The sequence below is a fragment of the Myotis lucifugus genome, unplaced genomic scaffold (assembly GCF_000147115.1).
Source record: "Myotis lucifugus unplaced genomic scaffold, Myoluc2.0 scaffold_291, whole genome shotgun sequence".
Taxonomy (NCBI): Eukaryota; Metazoa; Chordata; class Mammalia; order Chiroptera; family Vespertilionidae; genus Myotis; species Myotis lucifugus.
In genome coordinates, this window is record NW_005871339.1 from 715,702 (window position 1) to 739,410 (window position 23,709).

At 48.7% G+C, this 23,709-nt stretch overlaps 1 protein-coding gene across 1 annotated transcript; it reads right to left on the reverse strand.

Annotated features, from left to right (window-relative positions):
- Positions 1-2,224: 2,224 nt before the first annotated feature.
- On the reverse strand, positions 2,225-23,709 carry PTTG1IP (PTTG1 interacting protein). Its single transcript, XM_006099921.3, has 6 exons — positions 23,518-23,709; positions 16,229-16,281; positions 12,964-13,072; positions 7,725-7,902; positions 6,602-6,648; positions 2,225-4,170 (listed from the first exon to the last, which is right to left on the reverse strand). Exons 1-6 carry the CDS (start codon positions 23,630-23,632, stop codon positions 4,127-4,129), a joined length of 546 nt encoding a protein of 181 aa, XP_006099983.1. The 5' UTR covers positions 23,633-23,709; the 3' UTR covers positions 2,225-4,126.

The following is a 23,709-nucleotide window of genomic DNA, read 5'->3' on the forward strand; positions in this document are numbered from 1 at the left end:
GGACATGTGGGCAGAGAAAGTTCAGTAGTGGCAATGCCGACCGCGAGGCATGCGGGTTTCTGCTAAATATCAGGCTGCAGTGAGTCTGTCTGGGGACTCAGGGGCCAGCTGTTGTGCTTCCTGGTAGAGTGAGCACAAATGACCACTGAATCAGCCACTGCCTGGCCAGGGCGTGGTCCCTGGGACCTGCACAACAGCACTGCAGGGAGCAGCCGGACCAGTAGGGGTGCTGCGGAGAGGGGGCCTAGAATGGAGAGTGGGGAGATTGGGGAGCCTCGGGGCCACTCACAGTGGCAGGTCCAGGCCTTGTCCTGCCTCCTTCCTGGTCTCATTTCTCAGAAACTGACAGCACTACCTTGCCGAAGCGCTGACAGGATGGAGTTCCTGACACTCAGGTTTCCCTGGATGGCTGTGCCTGCTCTCCCTGCCTCTCCCACAGGCGACAGGGCCTGCTTCTCTCAGCCGCCATGGCCCTAGGGCTCTTAATGATGCCCTAGGCCAGAATCCACCTGTATTGTCAACTGTACCAAAAACACACACACATGCAGGGCCTGCGCTCCTGTCTACCCAGAGAACCGACTTCCAGATGAAGCTCTGGTTTGGGGCTACTTACCTGCACCCATCTTGCAAAGCGTTACAGACCCCTTCAAGCGAGGTGGGCACTTTGGCAGAATTCTACCAACACTTAAAATAAGCACCATGGACACTTTGATCCAGAATTCTACTTCTAGGAACTGACCGGATTCACTCACATCTCATGCCAAAGCAGCACAAGCAGACTTGGCTTGGGAACACAGGTTCCCCCAAAGGGACGGAACGGGCGCTGTGAAACCACCCGGGAGGGAGTGGCCACGTGCATGGAGCCCTGCGACACGGACCAGATCTAGGATGCCCAGAGCCAGGTGATGGGGACACGGCCACTGTTTCCCCATCCAAATTTTCACCTTTTAACTGGCAGTGATTTTTCCTGAAGAGCAGGCACTATGACGAAGCATTTCACTCCCTGTCCTTATCTTTCCAAACAGGTCTCACCACCATCTATCTTCTTAAATGAGGCCAAGGTTCTTGTAAGTTTCCCATGCAGACTGGAGACTCTAAGGACTCGCCAGGCCCAAGGCCACCCTGTGACCACACCTGGGGGTGGACACACGGCCTCCTGCCTCCCACATCCTAGATATAGGCCAGTGACCTCTAGACATTTCAGAGCGAAGGAGCTGGAGTTGACCTGCCCGTGTACTTTCACCTGGAAGTGAGTAGAGTACAGCTGGGTCCAGTGGGGCAGGCTCACACTTCCCACGGGACTGACGACTATCTGCAGACACAAACTCAACACAGAGGAAGTCCCAGAGTCCCAATGACTGACGCAATGGTAAAAATAGCTCAGCAGCAACTCAGGGAGGGATGGGCGGCTCTCCGTGAACCAGGCATTTAAGAACCCCCAAAAGAGAGGGGTGGAGTCTGAGTATCTGTTGATAGTTATGTGTTTCAAACGGGAGCCAAGGACGCAAAGCTCAAAAGCAGAACTGCTTTCTCCTGGGGTTCTCTGTATCTGATCCCAGCTAAGTAGTAGGGAAGCCTGGGTTGGGGGTGGTGCACTGACTAGAGAGCTAACAGCTGGCTGGGCGGGGGCTGAGGGCAAGGGCACGGGGAGTTTCAGGGCATAGCATGGTCATTCCCCGTCAGCCAGGGTATTAAAGCTGAGAGTGCTCACACATCACGCGATGGGTTCAGAGTCTGTCTGTATCTAAAAAGTCTAACTGCCCTCACTCTCAAGTTCAGATAGTCCCTAACTTATGATGGTTCTTTGACTTATGATTTTTCAAGTTTACTATGATGCAAAAGTGAAACATTCAGCAGAAACTACTTTGCATTTTGAATTCTGGTCTTTTCCTGGGTAGTATACGCAGTGTGATCCTCTTGTGATGCTGGGCAGGGGTGAGATGCAGCTCCCAGTCAGCCACGTGATCACAGGGGTCAAAACCACTGACACCCTACATGTCTGTCTTCCCTGTCAAACAGTTCTGTCCAACTGCAAGCTCAGGTGAGTTGCTGAGCATGTTGTGGTGAACTTGTCTGAGCTCTAATGCTGGGTCACTTAGGTGGGCATATCACATGCATTTTCAACTTAGAATGAATGGGTTTATCAGGATGTAACCCCATTGTCAGTCGAGGAGAATCTATAATCATATTAATACCGCTAAGAAATGAAACACAAGGAACAGAGTATTCAGCAAAAGCATGTATTAATTCACTTACTGGAAACTGGTTAAAAATTAAGGCACTCCAAATGTTATGGTTTCTTGAGGTTACAACTTTTGGTTGCTTTTAGAACTATTTCAGAGAAAAGCATGTAGACTTGGGGTGGCCTTTCAGACGCCCTGGTGAGGGCTCCATGTCTTGTGAGAGGAATACACTGTGCTCACTGTATTGAACAATCCCTAGCTCTACTGTCAGCTCAGGAACCTACATTGAGTGATTTTACATACATACTAACTACTGTATTAATACAAAAGTTCATTAAAGTCAATTACAAAGTTTCTCCGATGAATAAACAGCAGAAAGTAAAAATTATCAGGCTGCTTTAAAATATTAAGGAATGTTTCATAACACTGTAAATTGCTGTTAAATGCCCAAGTCAGAGAAATAAAACTACAGACTCTGTTAAAGGTTAGTTCCTCAGTTTTGTAGAAACGTTAATTCCCAGCACCAGTCTCCATGGTTCAAGGCGTGTCGTGCTGTTTTGATCATCCTGGTCTGCAGGTGAACTTTATGTGATGGCAGAGCAGCAGGAGTGTGAAGACTGAATGCATGGCTTCTTTTATGTGCCTGTTGGCCTACTTTCCCGAAGCTAAATGTTTTTCTAATTCAAAGCAATCTGGCACTGGGGAGTATGTTCAGATTTAAGAAAGGCTGCTTCCACTGACACTTCATTGTCTGCTGCTGTTCCTGCCATGAGTTCAGTCTATTACTGAAGCCACATTTCTTGCTCTGAAAGAAATGGAACCATCATGTACGGTGCCACTGGGCACCCGGAGGCCACAGGTGACCAACGAGAACCCGCCTCTAAAGGGAAGTCTCATGACACGCCTGAGCCAAAGGAGTGCAGCTCAGAGCCAGGGTCATCTTAGAAGCAGAACAGTCACCATTGTTTCTGGGTAGTGTGTGGAGATCCCCTCAGCTGGCCCTGGACACCCCACTTCCCAGGCACAGAGCCCTTCCTCCTCAGGGATGGCACACAGCCCAACGGCAGGGAGTCTCAGAGCGCCTCACACACTCGACTGACACCTGTGTCACTGGGGCTAGAACGGAGAGCAGGGCAGTGAACAGTGCTCTCGAGCGCCAAGCTGGCACATGGGAGTACCCATCTTCTGCCTTAGGAAGGTTGTTTCAAAACTTCATTTACAATAGAGGTTTTCACTGGATAACAGGCTTCATGGTCTGCTAAAGATACAAATTAAAATATCATACAATGCATGGTCTGAACATTGATAGCGAAGTTTCCTGGTGAAATCTTTTAGGTGGAGAAATAAATCTAGGATTTTTAAAAAAGGTTTTCAATGCATTCACTCTTCAATGTTCTTCATTACAACTACAGCCTAGGAAGTAGGGCCCCTGACACTGTGTCCTGGATGCGGAAAGCCACCAGAATTGACATTTGGGAGACGGGGCAACAGGGACTTGAGGCCCGCACCTGTGGCTTTAGGGGGAAACGACGAGGGACTGGCCGATCCTCCCACGTCACACGCAGAGATGACTCCCTGGCTGCTGTGTGGAGCTGTTAGTGGGTGGGTGGGGAGGTCCGAGCCGCTGCAGCAGGAGGATGGCGTTAGTGTTGCGGCTGTTGGTGTGCAATCAGCTTACAAACCGAGATGTGGAATGTGCATGATTCCTCCTCAAATTAACAACAAAAACAAAAGCAGCCTTCCCCCACCTGCACAGGCTTAACATCTCAGGTAACTAAATACAGAATCAGGAAAGGGTACAGAAGCTCACAAGAACGGACAGCATTCAGGGCAGCTGAGTCACGCTCACTTCCTCAAGGTCAGCAGGCAGGATGGGGGCGGCCAGGCCTGCAGACTGCTGTCCCTAGGAGCGCCTTTGGGACTTGACACGGCAGGAGTGTGTTTTAGTTTTCAAATCTAGCATATGGGTTTTCTTCTTTGAACAAACCTGCAAACAAAATGGACTTGGTTACAAGTGCATCTAGGCAACAACAAAATTCAAGACAGCAATACAACTAAGCTTTCTCTGGAGGTTTACTGAGGCCAACAGGAAAATGGGGATCCTACGCAGGTTTGAACACTATGCTAACCCTTTTCTGAAAGTCCAAATACAGTGACTTTAACACTGAAATAAAATGTGCCCAAACCAATAATTTAAAAAAAAACAGACCCCAAGAAAGAAAGACTTACTTGCTCAAAGAGAAATTAAGAAATTTAAAGCTAGGGAAAAAATAAATTAAATAAATAGAAACAATAAATTTAAAAATAAAGGAGAAAACTGGAGTGCACACACAGAAAAAAAGAAAAGAAATTTAAAGCCAATATTTCTTCCCCCATATTAGTGGTTAGCTAATATTATACAGAACAAAATAAATAAATAAAGCACCTTCCTTTAAATGTCCTTATAAATGTGGATTAACTTTTAAAATTAAGGCTGTAAAAAGAACTAAGAAGGCCACCATCAATTAAACTGTCAAGCATTTATATAACTAGTAGAATCTATAGTGTTAAATAAATACCCAGACTAGGAGTGTTCTCTTTGCAGGTGGAAACACACACAGACTCTCTCTCGGTAAGAACTTGTACTATACACTGAAATTATCTAGAACCACTGCAACACACTTGCTTACAGCAGGGTTTTTTAGGGCGGGGGTGGGAAAGAGATAAGAAGGGAGAGGGGAGCCTCAGGCCTTGGGGAGAAAGTGCGCAGATTTGATAAAGAACTATCATATGTCAAATGCCAAGTACAAGCAGTCTAAGGAAAAGAAACAGCTCCCAGCTCTACTTCTGGTTCAGAAGGAAAACTGTTCCGTGCTACGGAAAGCAAATGCCTTCTAAAACAAGACCTGGGTTTCGCCTGCACTGGGGCTAGGGCTCTTTACATGAATATTAACCAGATGTCAAAGCTCCTTTTCGAGGCTCCTCACTTTCATGGAAAATCAAGCTGTCCCCAGTCACAGGAGTGTACACTGCCGTTTGCTGGGCATGGGCACGCACCCAGGCAGAGGCCCCAGGGGAGAGTGGGGAGTGTGCTGACGCCATTGGACAGGGAATTGCACCCACACAGGAGCCCATCATCAGCTGTCCCAGGACAAGGCCCAACACCGGGGCTTGTGCTGTGGGCAGGAAGAGCATGGTGGCCAGGTGGCAAAGAGATTGGTGGCTCTGACCTCACATAATTCTGAAGGCCTGTGCAGCAGCACCCAGAGGAGGCCAAGGGGTGGGAACACACAAAAAAGGGCTCTACCAGTCATCAGATAGCTCATCTTAAACAGAGGAGACCGAGTGGCAAGAGGAGGGGCAGCAGCCTCATGCCTGGAACCAACACTTGGAGGCCCCAAGGTCAACCCCAGCCTGAGGCAGGGCAGGATGCCCAGCGCACACTGGTGTCCTTCAGGAGGCGCAGAGACAGTGAGAAGGACGTCCAGCCAGTGGGCCAGCTGAACCAGCGTGCACAGCCCAGAGTACCAGCAGCCCTTGTCAGAGAACTGAGCCTTGAGGATTTACTACTTTAGTGAGATCCTGATATTCCACCATGACACAGTATTTCCTTATACACACTGAGGACTTCAAAATAAGTGCATTAGTTGGATAAGATGTTGACATGTTCCTGGTCAGATTTAGGATTTAGCTCAGCTGCTTGGTCCACTTAACCGGAATCCCCAGGTCACAAGGTCAAGAGAGGCAGAGTGGCTCAAGGCTAGAGGCCCCAGGGCTGTCATCAGTGAGGGCCTGGCCTCAGGACAGGCCAAGCAAGTCCACTTCTATCATTTCCAACAACACTGAGCCATCACTGAGCAAGAGCATCAAAGCTCATGTTGTCCACGGATGTGAACCAACTAAATACAGGAGCAGACCTAATGTTCTCCAACACTAAAATATAGCCTCACCACCTGCCCCCCAATCTCTCCAAACAAAAACCGAAACAAACCCAGGACAAAACACCCAGAAACAGGAAAAGGACAGCATGGCCTCCGTTTTGGCTGACGCCTTAAAGAAGGAATGCAGCTCCACACACAGGAGTCGGGAGACCCCAGGGTGGAGGGAAGGCACAGAGGAGACCAGACTCACACCCTCCACCCGCACCCCCCCAGCAGACCTTTAAGGCAAACAAGATGGCAGACCAGGAAAGGGGCTACAGCAGACCCCTGTGATGGCCCGCACTTCATAAGCCAAGTATTCCTGGAGCAGTTTGGCTGAGATAAAAATATTCATCTTTTAAGACATTGCATGGAATTAGTTATAATAGCACCACTTGGAAAGTAGAGCCATCTTTCTGTCCCCATACCTACAGTTAGACCTCACGGACGTCAACAATGACCAAGATGGCTTGGCAGCAATTTCTCACCAACTGAAACAGAGATTCAGTCGATTCTTACCGTATTTTTTCCTGATTTCATCATGCCTTGACTTCATCTCTGCCCTCCTAGAAAACAAACAAAACCTTGTTTAGCATCAACATACAATGTAACTTTAAAAGAAGCACCTTCCATTTCCCCCAGCAGAGAAGCTGTGGTTTGTTCTCGTTTTCCAGAATGAGAGCAGGGTGGGGCTGAGCTTGGCCATCAGGCCACACTCCCACTGGGACAGGCAAGGTGATGCTGAGCAGAGCCTTCTGAGCTGCTCCAATATCATGCTATTCAATTCTTTATTTCAATAAATGCAATTCAAATGTCCAATACTGATTTTTTTTTAAAGTTGTTTTCTTATATAAAGAAAAGGTAGTATTCAGTAAAAACCTTATGCTAGGTTCTAAAGATGATTAGGAACATGCAAAAGCTAGTTTTTATTTAGGCCCATGACTTCAAGGTGATGACCTGGAGACCTGTGGAGCCTTAGGCCTTATCGGCTGCCTTCCTGACACGTGAGCACCTTGTTCCTAATCAGGCAGGGGGTGGCCAAGGGCTGCATCACACACACCTGCCAAATGCTCTGTAACCAGGAAGTGCTGCTTGATCAGCACCGGTGGCACAAGGCCCATCGGCCAGGGGCTTGAGACAAGTGACCAGATCAAAGGCTTTCCTCCCTCTCTGAGCCTTGGTCTGCTCGCAAATGAAGATTGAAAAACTGCCTTCAAAGGCTCCTGCCCCTGCAGCATGAGAACCCACTACCATGACGCTGTAAGCAGGAAGGCTCTGCCAGCTGCAACCCTGATGTCACCGACTAGAAGAAACGGACAGGGAAGCAGCAGGCCTATGACAAGGAAGGTCGTGGCCCCTGGCTAGGTCCCTGCATATGTAGCTTCTCACTCTTTGTACCACAACCTAGAAAACCCACAAACACTACACGTTCATAGCTTTTAAAAACGGAGAAGACTTGTGACTTATCAATGTCACTTTCCTGATCTGAGTCCCCTTAAAGCAGTGGTTCTCAACCTTGGCTGCACATTAGAATCACCAGGATTTTAAAAAGATTCCCTGGTGATTCTAATGTGCAGCCAAGGTTGAGAACCACTGCCTTAAAGGGAACTTCTCCCCCGTGGGAATGATTCTGTGGCCTCACCTTTCTTCCTGCCGTATTCTCCTCTCTTCTTGCTCCCTCATGGCCTTCTCCTCGCTTTTGTCTGGCTTCCGGCTCTTCTTCTTTCTGCAGTAGCAGCAGTAGCAGCAGCATGTGGCAACCGCCAGGAGGATGAGGCCCCCAACCACCGACATGGCGATAATCAACGCCTCAAAGTTCACTGTAAGTGCAAAGGGGCCAAGTCAGAGCTGCTTGGAGCAGGAAACCCCGGGGAGCAACACCCCCTCCTGGAGGGGGAGCAGGCCTTTCTAGTACACAGCTGTGCCATCGAACAATTTCTCCATTAATCAGGATGGATCCAAGTTTTGGGGTCCACCACCAGATACTGAAAAGATGTTTGAAGACCTAGGAAAGTTAAAACCAGGAAGGAAGAGAATACTCAGCTGTGTATTTGGACTTTCCTGAAAGAAAATTTAAGCCCGATACAGCTCATTTAATTACTTAAGTCAAAGTCAAGAGCAATACATTTATTTTGCACAGGAACTAAATTCTGACCATGGCAAACAGAAGGACAGGGGATCTTCCCCAGGGGTTTGAAAATGGCTTCCGATCAGTGTCAATGAGTTTATGACTTTCTGTCCAGACCAAACTTCTGAGACAAAGACAAACTTAAGACAAGTTTTACATTCTTTTCAGCTCCTCTTAAGAATTTATAGATTAAAACCAGTCCCTATTTTTTTATTCCATCTGAACTCTAATACTTCTTTTGTGAATGTGTTTTTTAAAAAAAATATATTTTATTGATTTTTTACAGAGAGGAAGAGAGAGGGATAGAGAGTTAGAAACACCGATGAGAGAGAAACATCGATCAGCTGCCTCTTGCACATCTCCTACCGGGGATGTGCCCGCAAACAAGGTACATGCCCTTGGCCAGAATCGAACCTGGGACCTTTCAGTCTGCAGGCTGACGCTCTATCCACTGAGCCAAACCGGTTAGGGCTGAATGTGTTTTTTAATCATCCAGTTAAAACAGCCACTGAAGCCCTGGCCAGTGTGGCTCAGTTGGTTGGGTGTCATGTGTTTCACCAAAGGGTTTCGGGCTTGATCCCCAGTGAGGGCGTGCAGGAGGCAGCCTTCTGATGTTTTACTCTCGCATCCATGTTTCTCTCTGTCCCTAAACAAATTAATTTAATAAAATCTTAAAACAGAAAATCCCACCAGCCATTGAATAGGCTTGAAGAGCCACCTGGCCAACAGTGGGTTCCATGCTTTGCATACCCCATACCAGCTCCAGCTGCTTCTGAAAATGAGGTTAAAATGCCACCACAGGAAGCGGATGATCTCTAATCTCACTTGTGGTCCGGGTGGGGCTTGGATAGTGAGTGTTCTGCTCTGGGGACGGGGAGGCGAGTGGAGGGCTCTGTGCCGGTATGGACCCACCTCACATTCAGATTGGCTCCCAGCAGAATAGCACTCACTTAGGGTTTACTCAATCATTTTACAATCAAGAACAGTGTGACATCTGACCAAGTCCTTCTGTGCAATAACCGTATTCTCTCCTTCCTTGACCTGCTCTAGAAGCGCTGGAGTTGCAATAGTGGTGTAACTAGAAAGAGACCTTCACTAGCAGATGGTGTCGTTTCTGACTCGAGAACTCTACAACCATCAACTTTAAAAATGACGGAGATCAATTAGATAGCTGGCTCTGAAATATATCTACCCCCAAAACAGCTTCCCTGCTTAGCAGCTAAAACAAGTCATAAAATAAAAACAGAAATCACATCATAATAGGAAGCAAAACTATGAGCCCTTTCCCTGTTATCCTGTATGGCAATCTATGACACTCTACCAAAGGACATAAGGAACGACCCCGGGTGACCCTGATGATGGAGTGACATCTTGCTTCTAGACAAAGGTTCAAAATGGCAAAGTCCTCATTTTTCTCCAAGCACACTTATATTTTTAAGGTTATTATAATTAAAACTCCAAAACATTTTTGCCTAAACTGGATAAAAGGATTCTAAATTGTAAGAGTAAAAAGCACCTGTGCCCTGGCCGGCATGGGTCAGTGGTTAGAGCATTGGGGAGGCAACCAATCAATGTGTCTCTCTCACATCGATGTTTCTCTCTCCCCTTCCTCTGTCTCTCCTCTTTCCACTCTCTCTGAAGAGCAATGGAGAAAATGTCCTCGGGTGAGGATAAACAAACAAACAAACAAACAAAAATGCACCTGTGGTGGCCCTGGCCGGGTGACTCAGTTAGTTTGAGCGTCGTCCTGTACACCAAAAGGTGGTGGGCTCAATTCCTGGTCAGAGCACATGTCTGGGTTGCGGGTTCAATCCCCAGTTGGGGCAGGTGCAAGAGGCAGCCAGTCGATGTTTCTCTCTCTCCAAAATCAATAAACATATCTTCTGGTGAGGGGGGAAAAAACCCAAAAACCCACCTGTGGTATAAGCCCTAACATTAGTGTTAAGTGTACCCTGATGTCGGGTGAAACCAGGAGGGCCTTGAGTGGCCCAGCAAATTCCCCTCCCCACTTACTCCCACAGGTGAGGCCCCCAGCCAAACCACCGTCCTTACTCTGGGAACCAGGTGCAGGTGTCATTTCCCTGTCAGCCCTTGGAATTGCTCAAGCAATCACATCTCCTCTCTGACCCAGGCACCACACCCTCTTGTTACTGCAAAGCCTCCTCCCACAGCCTCTAATTCATCCAGTATCCCCTCCCCAAGGGCTGTGACTACAGGTGATGAGTAAACTGCCATGGATCTCGTCTGTCCAGTGTCGGGTTTGACCATCCCTGTAAGCCCTTGGGAGGGACTTTCATTTCACAAGAGAATTATCAAAACTGCCCTCCACCTGGAAAGGAGCTCATCATCATTAGCCTTCAGAGAAATGCACATGAAAACCACGGTGAGATCCACTCACACCCACCAGATGGACCACACCGAGGATGACTGAGTGCCCAAGCACTGGCAGGGACGTGGAACAACTGGAAGCCCCACATTGCTTGGAGGAGCATGAGCTGGTACACCACTCTGGAAAAATGCCTGCAGCCCTACTAAGGAGGAACACGTGGTGAGGCAACAATTCTACGCCTACATATATGCCCTGTGGAGGGAGGGCTGGCACACATTCAACACAAGACCGCAGCAGCACCGGAAACAGCCCAAATGTCCTTCAGCAGCAGAATGGAGGCACACCTGTGAACACCGCCCCAAGTCGGAGACAAACCGGCACACACAACACACAAGGAAGGGCCTCAGGCATACATATTACGGGGTGAAGTCAGGTGAGGCAGCACAGGACCTCCTTTATGTGAAGGGCAGGGACAGGCAGCACTACCTATGCTGATGGCAAGTCAGTCCAGCAATTACCCGCGGAGTCCTGACAGTAACAGCTGTGGGTGCCGGAAATGGTCTGTATATTTTGCTAAGGGGGGAATCAGCTATGTACTCATGTAAACGTTTACTGAGTAAATGTATGTGTGTATACATGTGTGTTTATGTTGTAGACTGTAGTCTATAGAGGGAGACTTAAGATGTGTGCACCCCAATAGAAGTTAAACTTCAACTTAAACAGCTCATGCTCAACATGCCCAGAGTCCCAGGGTCCCCTGGTCCAGGAGTGGTCTTTGTGAAACAGTGAGCAAGGACAGGTTCCATGGAGAAGACAGTGGACAGGACGGAAGCAGAGGGCAGTGAGGCCGAGTGAAGCCTTTCTGGTATGAGGACAGCAGAGAGAATGGTCAACTGGGTGGAAATGACAAAGGGTATGTGGGCACATGCACACACGTGTACGCCACACAGTAGGCCCCTCAACCCACACACACACACACAATCCTGGATTCCCTGGGGCCTCAGCACTACAAGTGAGTATTTCTAACGGAGGCTGATGGATTCTAAAATGGAATTCAATTAGAAAAAAGACAGATAAATTAGGAATAAGCTGCAGACACACCAAGTGAAGTATCAAAGTGCCCTAAGAAAACAACAGCTCCTTTATGCAGCTTAAGACGGTAGCCTCGCCGTCGCCTGTGTAGCTCAGTTGGTTGAGTGTGTACAGTGCACCAAAAGGTTGCCAGTTCGATTCCTGGTCAGGACACAAGCCCAGGTTGTGAATTCAATCCCCTGTCAGGGCACGTATTAAAGGCAACCCATTGATGTTTCTCTCTCACATCAGTGTTTCTTTCTCTCTCCCTCCCTCTCTCTCTCAAACCAATTTAAAAGTAAGTAAATAGATAGATAGATAGATAGATAGATAGAAAGAAAGAAAGAAAGAAAGAAAGAAAGAAGTCTGTTTGACCCCAAACCTGAAGCCATAAAAAGAAAGGATTAATAAACCCAACCACATAAAAATGAGTTCTGTGTAGCAACATATACCAGCAACTAATTTAAAAGCAAACTAGAAAAAAATAAAAATAAATAAATAAATAAATAAATAAATAAATAAAAGCACACTAGAGTCCATCCAGTATGGCTCAGTGGTTGAACGATGACCCATGAACCAGGAGGTCACGATGGTGTGTGTGTGTGTGTATGTATATATATATGTGTGTGTATATATATATATATATATATACATACACACACACACACACACACACACACACACACACACACATATGTATTTTTTTTTTTAAAGCAGACTAGAGCCCTGGCTGGTGTGACTCAGTTGGTTGAAGCGTCGTCCTGTGCACCAGAAAGTGGTGGGTTTGATTCCTGGTTGGGGCACATGCCTAGGTTGCAGGTTCGATCCCAGTCAGGGTGCATAGGGGAGGCAACTGATGGATGTGTCTCTCTCACATTGATGTTTCTCCCCTTCTCTCCCTTTCTCCCTCTCTAAAAAAATAAGTAAGTATATGCATAAAAGTAAACTAGAAAACAATTTGAATCTCACAAAGAGCTAATTTCTGATGAAAGAATACCTGTAACAACCACATGGAGACGATGGGACACATGCCCATGCTGAGCAGGGATTCCTTGCTTGGGAAGTCAGAGTCCCTACAGGAACCACAGGGGTCAAGGTGGCCCACGAACATCACCAAGACATAAGGTGCTGAGCCATCCAAAAAGCAGCCTTCAATTCTCCACACCCAGAGCCAAGGCTGAGGCCTGAAGGGGCCTCCAGATCTGCAGGGACCCCCCAGTTGAGACACCACAAGCTCTCACTGGCTCCCCAACTTCCCACTGGGAACATCAAAGAACTACTGGGAATACATTTTCTGGCAGCTTATGTTAATGAGCACAACCAAGAAGCCAATTTTGTAAAATGACCACTTACCCCAACAAACGCCCCAGCGTGCAGAGCTCAGCTTACAAAGAGAAGCAGGGGGCAAGATTTTTGCCACTGGATAGTCCACGCATGTTTTATCCGTGTTGCACCAAAGACACTGAGAGAGATAAACATTAAATGTTAGAAATTCAATGTAAACACCAAAGAACCAGACGGTCCAGGACCTGATTCCCTAAACCATCAGCCACCTGGTCTGCTCACCCTTGGAGGATGGTAACGGCCTGGGCTCTCACCCCAACACAGAGGTTCGACTGCCCACTAAGAACCATGTCACTCAAACCTCTTCCATTAGGCACCTTGAATAGCCACACAGCCTCTGTGTTGTCATGAAAGATGCCAGGCAGCTCCCCCCGCCCAGGGCCTTTGCATGGGCTGCTCCTTCTGCCTGGAACATTCCCCCCAGACGCATGCGGCTCTCTAACCTCCTCCATGAGGCCTAACCTGGGCAACCTACTTAAAACTGCCCCCTTACCTCCGCCCCTGCTGTCGCATTGCCTCCTGACACACTCAAGCTGCCTATCGTGGCCCATCATCAGGAGGATAGGCATCCATGGGCATCACTGAAGGATCCCTCGCAGGCGGACCAACGCTGGCCCATGGCAGGAGCTCAGTATGTTAGTGGTCTTCTGTGACCATGATCACCACCGTGTAAAGATCCTACCTCTGACCTCTACAAGAGCAGCAAGTGAGTATTTCCTCCAGCCATCTTATAGATAGTGCAACCGAGGCTCAAAGGCACCTACTGGAACCTCACAGATGCCCCTAAGTCCCTACAGTGTCAGGGGAGAGGCCGTCTGGGGCAGGGACAGCACCTTCACCCAGTGCGTGTGTGCGGGGGAGTCTGGAGCTGGCACTGTGGGTGTTGGCAACAAAGGAAGTGGGGCTTAGGCTGCAGAACGTGCCTGCACAGGAAGAATTTGGCTGCTTATTTCAGATCTTAAAGGTAACAGCTTTATGGCGTTCTTTTTCCTTTGAGATTTTAATAGGATGGAAAGTCATGGTTTGTTTTGTTTTTTTTTTGGTCCCAGGTTAGGATGAATGTCTACTGCAAAATATATTAAAACAAAGGCTCCCCAGGCCCCTTTACATAGCATCCACTTTAGTGTGTTGTGTTTAAAATGGTTGAGCATACTTAATAAACAGCAGGAAAAACCCTTTTTATTTTGGCTGTTTGAGAATATCTTGCATTTTAGTGGTTTTGTTCTGGTTTAACAATGTTTGGTAAATCTTCCATTTTCAAAAAGCTTAAGTTTTAAATGTCTAATTTTCCAATTTTATATGATGATTTTCCAAAAGCCATAGATGTTCACTAGGAGGGTAAGTTCTCTTCTGTGGTGTTGTTGTTACATGAGTGAAGGAGTATGTTCGTGGTAAACAATTTGAGTGACACCAACAGGACACAGAGCGTGCCCTCAGCCTCCCTCTAATCTGCTCAGGCTCTTCAGGCCTCCGAGGCACCGCCCATCCTTTCAGAGACTTCTGTGCACCCCTGGACCCACACACGCACGGCCGACCCCAGCTTTCACCCACCTGCACGTGTGGCCCGAAGCTCTGACTTGATCTGTCTGGGTTCAGAGTGGGGGTCAGGACTTCAGATGAAGTGCCCTCCACACTGTGATCTGAACATGTCCCTCAGCTGCACCTCCCACTGTCCTTCCCAGAGAGGGGAGAGCTGAACAGGACAGTGCTGCACAGGTGCTCTGGGTACAGCAAAGCCACATAGACTCTAAGCCACTTTTATGGCTGAAATGACTTCAATAGAAAAACCCAGACACTGAAAAGAAGCAACATCAAGAAAATGCCACCCTGAGGACCAGAGCCCCCCAATCTGGTTCAGTGTTGTCAACGATAAGACCTGAAACTGCAGTATGAGCTCCTTCCGGTGTAACTGGCAGAGGTAAGTCCTATAACCCACAGATGTGTTTGGGACCCGAGACCCTGCCATGTTTTTGTAAAAACATGGCCCCACATCTTGAAGTGGGAATCATCTGATACATCTTTCCTGACCCGCCCTTGGTCATTAAACCTGAATGTGAGGGAAAGGGAAACATAGGCTGTGTAGTTCCAACACACACAAGGACCCGGCCACAGCGGGGAGGCAGCCTCCCCCAGGGCCCTAGGCCAAGGCCCCACAAAGGGTGTTTTCTCTCCCAGCCATCCCTACCCCGGGTCAGCTTCTCTCGGGTCCTCGGTACTGACCACACAGCACTGCGGTGAAACGGAGCCAGACACTCACAGGCTGCTGGATCGGGTGCTGCCCAGGAAGTCAATGCCTGAGGAGCGGCAACCGGACCCTAACAAAGCAGCACTGTTCCCACAAGCCCTGTGACGGCCAGATACAGCGGGAGGTTTCCCCAGCGGCACATGTGACTCTCTACTTCTCCCCGATGGCCTGCTGCACACACCCATGTGTTAGATCCCAGGAGCAGCTACCCTCTTGCTCAAGGTCACACAGGGACTTGCAAGAACCAGGGACACTGGAACATCCTGGCTGCAAGGCTCACCTCCTGACTAGTGAGCTGTGAACAGGCTGACCCCACTGGACCAGACGCCCCCAACTCCCCCCTTGACCTGGCGCCTGTGTCCCCCCTGGGTCTGGCCTCTCTTCTCCATTCCTGCGTGAAGAGCTGAGAGAGAAGCATCTCCCCGGCCCTGGTGGAGACACGGGACACACAGAGCTAGGACTTTGGCTAGAGGTTTACAGGCGGCTCATGTTCCTCTGACCCCTCAGCGGTGGATGACCAGGGCTTTGGGCACACTCCTGCTGCGTCTCCAGGGACCATCTGCAGGTGGAGTCATAACCCCTGTCCCCAACAGGCCTCTATGGCCTAATGACACCAACATGAGGCCCTAGTCACAGGTTAACAGTCACCGGTTGACCCCTCTGCCCAGCGCTCATCCATCTGCTCCTCTGTCCCCGCAATCCCTGTCTGAACAGCACTGTGCACCAACGTTTACCACCCCCTCAGGGGGGTCTGAGGCTTCCCCACCAGCCACGCATGCTCCCACCACAGGCCTGGTGCACACCTTTTATGACCCCATACCTGTTTCAGGAGTTAAATATGCCTATCAATGATGCTCAGGTGGCATCTGCAGTCCCCATGGGACAGCTGGAGATGCCTGAGAAGGGCGAAAGTAATATTTAATATCCATCACGAAAATCTCCCACATCCCCAACATCTGATCCCTTAACACACACCAGGGACACCCCCGTTAGCAAAAGTGGGCCTGCTTCCAGTCACGTGCTACTTACGGAGACATTTTTCAGGCACTCCTCACAGGTCTTGTTTGTGTTCTGGGAGCAAACTGTGGGGAAAAAACAACAAATCAGCCAGGAGGGCAGGGAGGGTGCTAGTGAGTGATGCACAAGGTCCTCCCTGGGCACCAAGCCTCCAGGGACAGAGTAGTTACTGAGCCCCGCTGCAGCAGGGCAGCAAGAGGTATATGAAAACATCACACACGGTTGTACCCACGGGGGTCTTTCAGGAAAGGTGACTGAGCATACCCTCAGGAGGTGAGCCATGGGGTCAGATACCATGGACCACTAGCCAGCTGAAGCCACCAGCTCAGCAGCAGACACTCCCTGTGGAAGCTAAGACCACAGCAATGCCAGCCCACTTGACTAACGCCAGGGCTTTGGCCCCTGGCCAGTCCCACCAGCCCCTCAGAGAGGAGTATGTTCTGGGCACACAGGGGAGAAGCTGGCTGCAATCCAGGAGCAGCGCTGGGGACCCTCCCAGCACTGTTGCTCCAGGGAGGGGTCAAACCCCACACCAAGATCGTGTGATAAATGAAACATTTCCAGTATGACATCAGGCAGCTGCTAATACCCCACCCTATCCCCTAAAACAAACACACACTTTGAAAAGACCTCTGCACAAACTCATTAATCACCAGGAACTGCAACTTAAAGTCATGATAAAATACCACTTCATTACCATCAGAATGGCTAAAATTAAAGACTGACAATCCTAAATGTTGGCGAGGCTGCAGAGCAAGTGGGGACTCTCATACAGTTTTGCTGGGAGTACAAATTGGTTCCACCACTTGAAAAATAGAGCTGGCACTTCCTCATAAAACAACATATATGTCTACCCTATGACTCAGCAATTCCACTCTTAGATATTCCACCCAGGAAAAATTAGAACATACGTCCACAGGAAGACTTGTACAGGAGTGTTCATAGCAACTTTATTTTTAATATGCCAAAAGCTGAAAACAGCCCAGATGTCCATGTATAGAAGGATGGACAAACGTAGTCATACAATGCAACACTATTCAGCCACAAATATATACCCCAAAACACGAATGGACCTGTAACCAATAATCTAAGTGGAGCTACTTGAACATGGAGCTGGAGCTGCCACGCCAGAGGAACTGCCTTGCATGTTTTCATTCCCACATCTCTGGAATGTTAGAACAGGGCAAAATAACCTTTGAACTGGGCCCGAGCAACCTTGTTTCTCAAAAAACTATTTGTAAAGAGAACAAGAAAGCACATACTTATAACCACTGGACTGAAAATTAAAAATTCTATTTAGCTCTGGCTGGTTTTGTTCAGTGGTTAGAACACCACAACCAATTGATGTGTCTCTCTCACATCAATGTTTCTCTCTCGCCCCCTCCTCTCCCTCCCTTCCACTCTCTCTTAAAAAAAAAAATTAATGGAAAAAATATCCTCGGGTGAGGATTAAAAAAAAACAAAAAAATTCCACTGTTTAGAATTAATGTCACCATATTATGTTATCTGCACTAACAGCCTTCCTTCTACTGATGTAATTGTTCCCCTTCCCTTTCTCATAAATACCCATTGCTTCTGTCTCCTAACTGGGGCAAGATCTGGGTTCTGCCTGAATTAGTACATCTACCAATAACTATCCTTATTGATCTCAGCTAAATGCTGCTGCCTCTCACTTGGAAAGGCCTTTTATTTTTAGGTTAGCATCATCTTATAACTCATCCAGAGGCATACTACTGTTCCTGCATTTCACTGTATGCACAAGTTATCTCAAGAAGAAAAAAATGTTGAACTCTAGTTAATGACATGCAGCGAAGTACTGGGGGAGAGTGTAGGATGTCTGTATCTTACTTCAAAATGCCTTCACGGAAGGATGGGGGGAGGAGGGACACTTGTACAGAGGTGACACAGCACAAGGTGAAGGATAAAAGCTGAGTTTCATGGGTATATGAGTGTTGACTATACTATTCTTTCAATTTTGCTGTATGAATATTTTCATAATAAAATGTAGGGAAAAGAACTTTAGTTTCTAGTTTCATTTTTTATTCACTGTATTTGCTAAGTGGGACTTACTCTAAAACAGTTGGTTATTCTATTCAATAGTGTAGTTCTTCTACATTCCATTTCTCTAAATAAAATCCTATTTTATTTTAAATGAAATATAAGTCCATTCTTTCATGTATTATTCTGCAGCAATGACTATCAAATAGTGTTCTTTTCAGCGTCTCTAATGGTGTGCTATTGGGTTTATGTTGAAGCTTATTTTTAAACTATTTTATGTACTCAGAACAACAGATTTCATTTAGCTTCAGGAAAGTAAAGAAAATTGACAACCCCTGAAATGCCTTGATTTCGCAAAATACTACTAAGAGAGGCAGGGCGACAGCGGCATTTTGATAACAGCCACCGCCATTTCAGAGGTCCCAACGCGCGGGCACTGGGAGAAGGGAGAAGTAGAGACCCCGTGGTGTCAGGATGAGATGAACTCTGAAAAACTCGGTTCCTAGCTCTGTCCACTAAAGGTCCTAGAAAGGACCACACCCAGTAGCAAGAGGCACGTGTGATCCCCAGGTCTTGGTTTCTAGATGCTGTTCCCCACTAAGAGAAACCAGGGCTCCCTGGAGAAACGGCTGATTGTAGAATTGGCACAGAGGAAGGACAAGATCAGCCCTGGGCAGCTTGCTGTGCCAGAAAGTGGCACGAGTTGATGGGTAAATGGTAAAAGGACCCAGAAGCAGATTGGGGTGGGGGGTCCTCCTTGTTAAAATGGGACCATTTAAACAACCAAGTGAATGACAGCAATGGACTCTGACCTCTTGAATAGTCCATGGTTTCATGCTGACATGAAATATAGAGAAGGCAACTAGCAAAGGTGAAAGCATTTCCTCTTTGCAACCATCACAGTGAACAGGGACGCCGAGACCATTGTGCCCATTGGTGGTGCCTTCCCATGTTAATCATCACTTAATCATGAGAAAAGGCACCTGAAAAGTGATCGAAGTATCACCAGTGTAACCTGTGACCACATGACAATGGGACAAAGTGACAGCAGGTGCCTCCCAGAGGGTGAGGGCGAAGGACAGTCACTGAGTGGTTGAATCCTGTCAAAATGCATTGGAATCAAATCAAAGAAAACCCAGACAAGACCAAACTGAGGGTCTTTCACAAAGCAGCTCTCTGGAAACACCGGAGACTGAGGAGCTATTGCAGAGGAACAGATATTAAGAGACATAATTAAATGTACCATGTGAGCCTGGATGAGGCCAGACGACAGGATGGGGGACATAGAACATTACTGGGAAACTGGGTACAAGGATGCCTATGTTAAGTCAAATACTCAAGTATCATTATCACTGGTGATTGTCCAGATTTTGGTCTTATATTCCCGTTATGTAAAAGAATGTCCTCATTCTCAGGAGACACACTCTCAAGAATTTAGGGGTCTCACAACTGACTCTCAAATGGTTTGGTTAAAACTAACAAGCAGACAGGGAGGAGTGGCAAAGCAGACGTGGCAAATGCTGTGGGAGCAGGAAGGGATTCGGAACTCATTGTTCTAGTTATTTCTTCAACTTATCTGTGGCTCTGAACTTTTTCTAAATAAAGAGTCAGGCCAGGGAGGTACGGTGGGAATCTGCATGCCACCTAACACACCCCCCTCCAGTCCTTTGTGAAAACTTCTACAAGGGAGGGCGCACTTCCTCCTCAGGGAGCAGGGGTGATGTGGGACAGGAATTTTTTCCACGGGGATTTTCATTTTTAAAGTCTTTGTGAACTGGCCTTGCGTGAACTAAAAGAACTATGCTCCAAAGCACACACCCTAAGCTTCATCCACCCCAGAGCCTCTGATTACGGGCCAGTATGAGTCAACAAAGAAGCATGGGAGGCGGAGGCCAAGGAAACAGCCCAGCCCGCCTCCTGCACCAGCACAGCCAGGAACCGGGCAGGTTTTCAACCCAGGCAGAAACAGCCATGTTAAACAGGTTCAGAGCTGGGAAAGGGCATCCTGTTCTCAAACACCCCCATCCTCCCGCATGGTAAGAAAAGACAATACATTAACCATTTGCTGCCGCTTCAAACAGGGAGTTTTCCTTCACTGCATCTCATCCCATCACAGGATACAGAAAACCATGTGCTGAAAGCCAGAGAAAACAAAACAACACTGTTTCTTTCTTTTTTATTTATTTTTAAATATATCTTTATTGATTTCAGAGAGTAAGGAAGAGAGAGAGAAAGAGAGAGAGAGAGAGAGAGAGAGAGAGAGAGAGAGAGAAACATCAATGATGAGAGAGAATCATTGATCGACTGCCTCTTGCATGCCCCTACTGGAGATAGAGCCCGAAACGTGATCTCCTGGTTCATAGGCCACACCAGCCACACCAGCACTGTACCAGCACTGTTTCTTAAGTCTTCTGCTGAATGTGAATGTCCTGCCTGACTTCTGAAATCTGATGACTGATAAAATCTTCAACTTAGATTCTATTTATTAACAATTAAAGAACTTCAGGTCTCACTCACTCTGGATTGTTCTTCTGTAGGATACACTAACCCATGACCCACTTTCCAGTTCTTCTCAGGTGAGTCAACTGATTAAGTACAAAAGGACATATGCTAGCATGAGTAAAGAGATACTGTTTTTTAAAAATAAGGAAACAAGTAAGTATATTATTTATGGTCCATGTGTCATACAAGAGGCCAAAGGGCTGTAGCTGCTGAGCCCTTAGGCGGTGGAACAAGCCCCTTATTCGGGCTTTGTGCCCACACTGCACACGACAGAGCATTTCACGTGAGAAATGAGGGCGGAAAATTCTCTTAGACAAAAAAGCCCTGGTCACCTTCCTATCCCTGTAGAAAAGAGTAAAGACTGTAGTACATAACACCATGGACCACGTGTACAGAACCTACTGAGAACACCTACACTACCTGCTGAGAAAGCCCCAGTTCTTGGTGGGCAGTGAAGGAGGCTGCAGACCCCTGCAAACCCAGCTGCTACTATCAGGAGCGGTCAGGCTCTGGGTAGCCCCTTTGGGTCCCTCTGTTTAAGACACCAGTCTACGGCCCTTTGAAGTGTCGTCTCTCCCTGAGATGTGCAGATGAAACTCTAGGATGGAGTCTGACACATGCACAATACAAGTGGGGTCCAAAAGCACAGGAAGGTTCTTCAATGCAATGAAGTTGCCCTCAAGATCTTCAATGCCTGGTGGGTTCCTCCCATCTCCCGCCAGCAAAGCACACAAGAAGACAGCAGAAATTGTTGGTTTTGGATGGGCATGATGTATGCTTAGAATTCACACACCCGGGAGGGTTAATTTTATGTATCACCTTGACTGGGCTAAGGGATGCCTAGGGGGCTGGTAAAACCTTACGTCTGCGTGTTGTCTACTTGCTGGAGCTAGGACTTCTATCTTCTGCCCTGGGACATCGGTGCTCCTGGCTGCTGGGCCTTCAGACTAGGCTGCAGCTTACACCACCGGCTTCCGGGTGCTCAGGCCCTCTGATCTGGACTGAGCTACTCCACCCGCTTTTCTGGCCTCCAGCTTGTAGTCGGCAGATCTCGGGACTGCTCAGTGTCCAGTCATGTGAACCAATCCCTCACAATAACTCTCTTTCGCTACAGCTATGTTGGTTCTGGAGAACACTCATATCCTTACAAGGAAGATGCAATGTTTTAAATAGTGTACTCACATTCCTACAGTACTACAAGCAGAAAAAAATATCACACTAAGTACACACTCTGTGGGAAGGGGGAGCCTCAGTGCTCTAACAGTGCCCCCTCGAACGCAGATCCCAAGGGCACCTGGACAGCAAACACCCTAACAACACGACACCATTGCTCCCATCTGACGGTGTTGTTGATGAGAGATACAACAGTTCACCCACCACCGACCCAGGACTCTGGGCACCTCCAGGAGACAAACGTGGGATACTGTGAGCTGAAGCAAATGAGAGCAGCTTCCTACTGGACTGACAGTAAGTGTACACGTTGTGGCTAGAAAAGGAGCTGCTTTTTTACCAAAAAATATTAGGACAGTTTTAGTTTAATTCCCAAACACTTCAGGGCATTTCCTGACACGCACCCTCAGCCATTGAGAAGATTCTTGCGCAATTAGATTCTTTTGCCAGATATGCATTCTGTTTCCTAAAAAGCAATCATTCCCAATTTCTGCTGAGAATTCAACTTAGACCGAAAGTTCCCTCTACGGTGCAACTGGACTTCTTCGCTAACCAATGTCGCAAACACACACACACAATTATTCTGGAAGCAGACCAGAAGGAACTCCAACAGTCCCGACCTGGAATAAGTATGCAATAAGGTCGGTCACAAAGAGGAAAGGTGTTTACTGTGCTCAACAGACACTGACAAAGCCTGGGCTTAACATGAGTTGAGAAATATACTGGCCTCAGGCTGGGCCTACCTCAATTCTACTTGTAAAGATCTTGAAACGGAGACCCACAGGCCCGCCCCTGGCTCCATTTCCCACAACTAGTGATCGCATAGGTAACTCCACACACAGCAGCCGGCTTGAAACATTTCTGAGACAGATGGACACTACAGTCTCCGCGCACGCACTTCCCCAATTTCCACCGGGCCCCGGGGCTGTGGCCCCCTCACCTGCGCCTCCAGCAATACAGACCTCCGGGCCTGCAACTCTTTTGCCCCCAGGGCATGCAATTTGCTCCACTAACACTCCCTCACCTACACCCCTCCCCACCCTCAGCACCCTGAGAGCTTGTTTCTTGGTCAGTCTCCCCAGAAACTCAGCTTCTCAGGCACCGACAGGAGCCCTGGGTCCCCATCTTGTGCCCAGCCCCCGCACACACAGGTGGTTAGTAACAGGTGGGATACACCCATGCAGAAGGCCCCGCGGTTCCGGAGTGCGGCCGGGACCAGCCCGACCCGCAGTGGCGCTGCGCACGCACCCCCACCTCACCCTAACGCCCTGGTAACTCCGAGAGCCCCTCCTCCGGCGGGCAGTGCCGCGGGCCTGGACCCCCTCGCCCTCCCGCGGGGCGGCGGCAGCGGCTGAACCAAGACAAAGGGATGGCCGGTCCCCTCCAGGGGCCCAGCTGCGGCGAGACCCGCGTGACCGGACACTCGGGTGGCCGCCCCCGCAGACCGCGGCCCGGAGGTGGGGCCGCGACCCCGCGTAGCAGTGACCACCCCGCGTAGCAGTGACCACCCCGCGTCCCAGAACCCCTATGCCTCCACGCCCCCTGCCTGGCGCCAGAACCCCGCGCCCCCCTAATCTTCCCGCCCGACCCCCGTACCCCCTCCGCGGCCCCTCCCCCTCCGAGGTCCTCACCTGATCCGGGCGACTCCTGCACCGCGGCCGCCTGGAGCAGCAGCAGCAGCAGCGTGGCGCCGCCGAGGGGCAGCCCCCAGCGCACTGTCCGCCCGCAAGCCCCGCCGGAGCCCATGGTGGTAATGGCCCAGCTGGTCGGCGGGTCGGTGGTCAGCCCGGCAGCCTCGACCAGGAAAAGACTCGCGCCGGAAG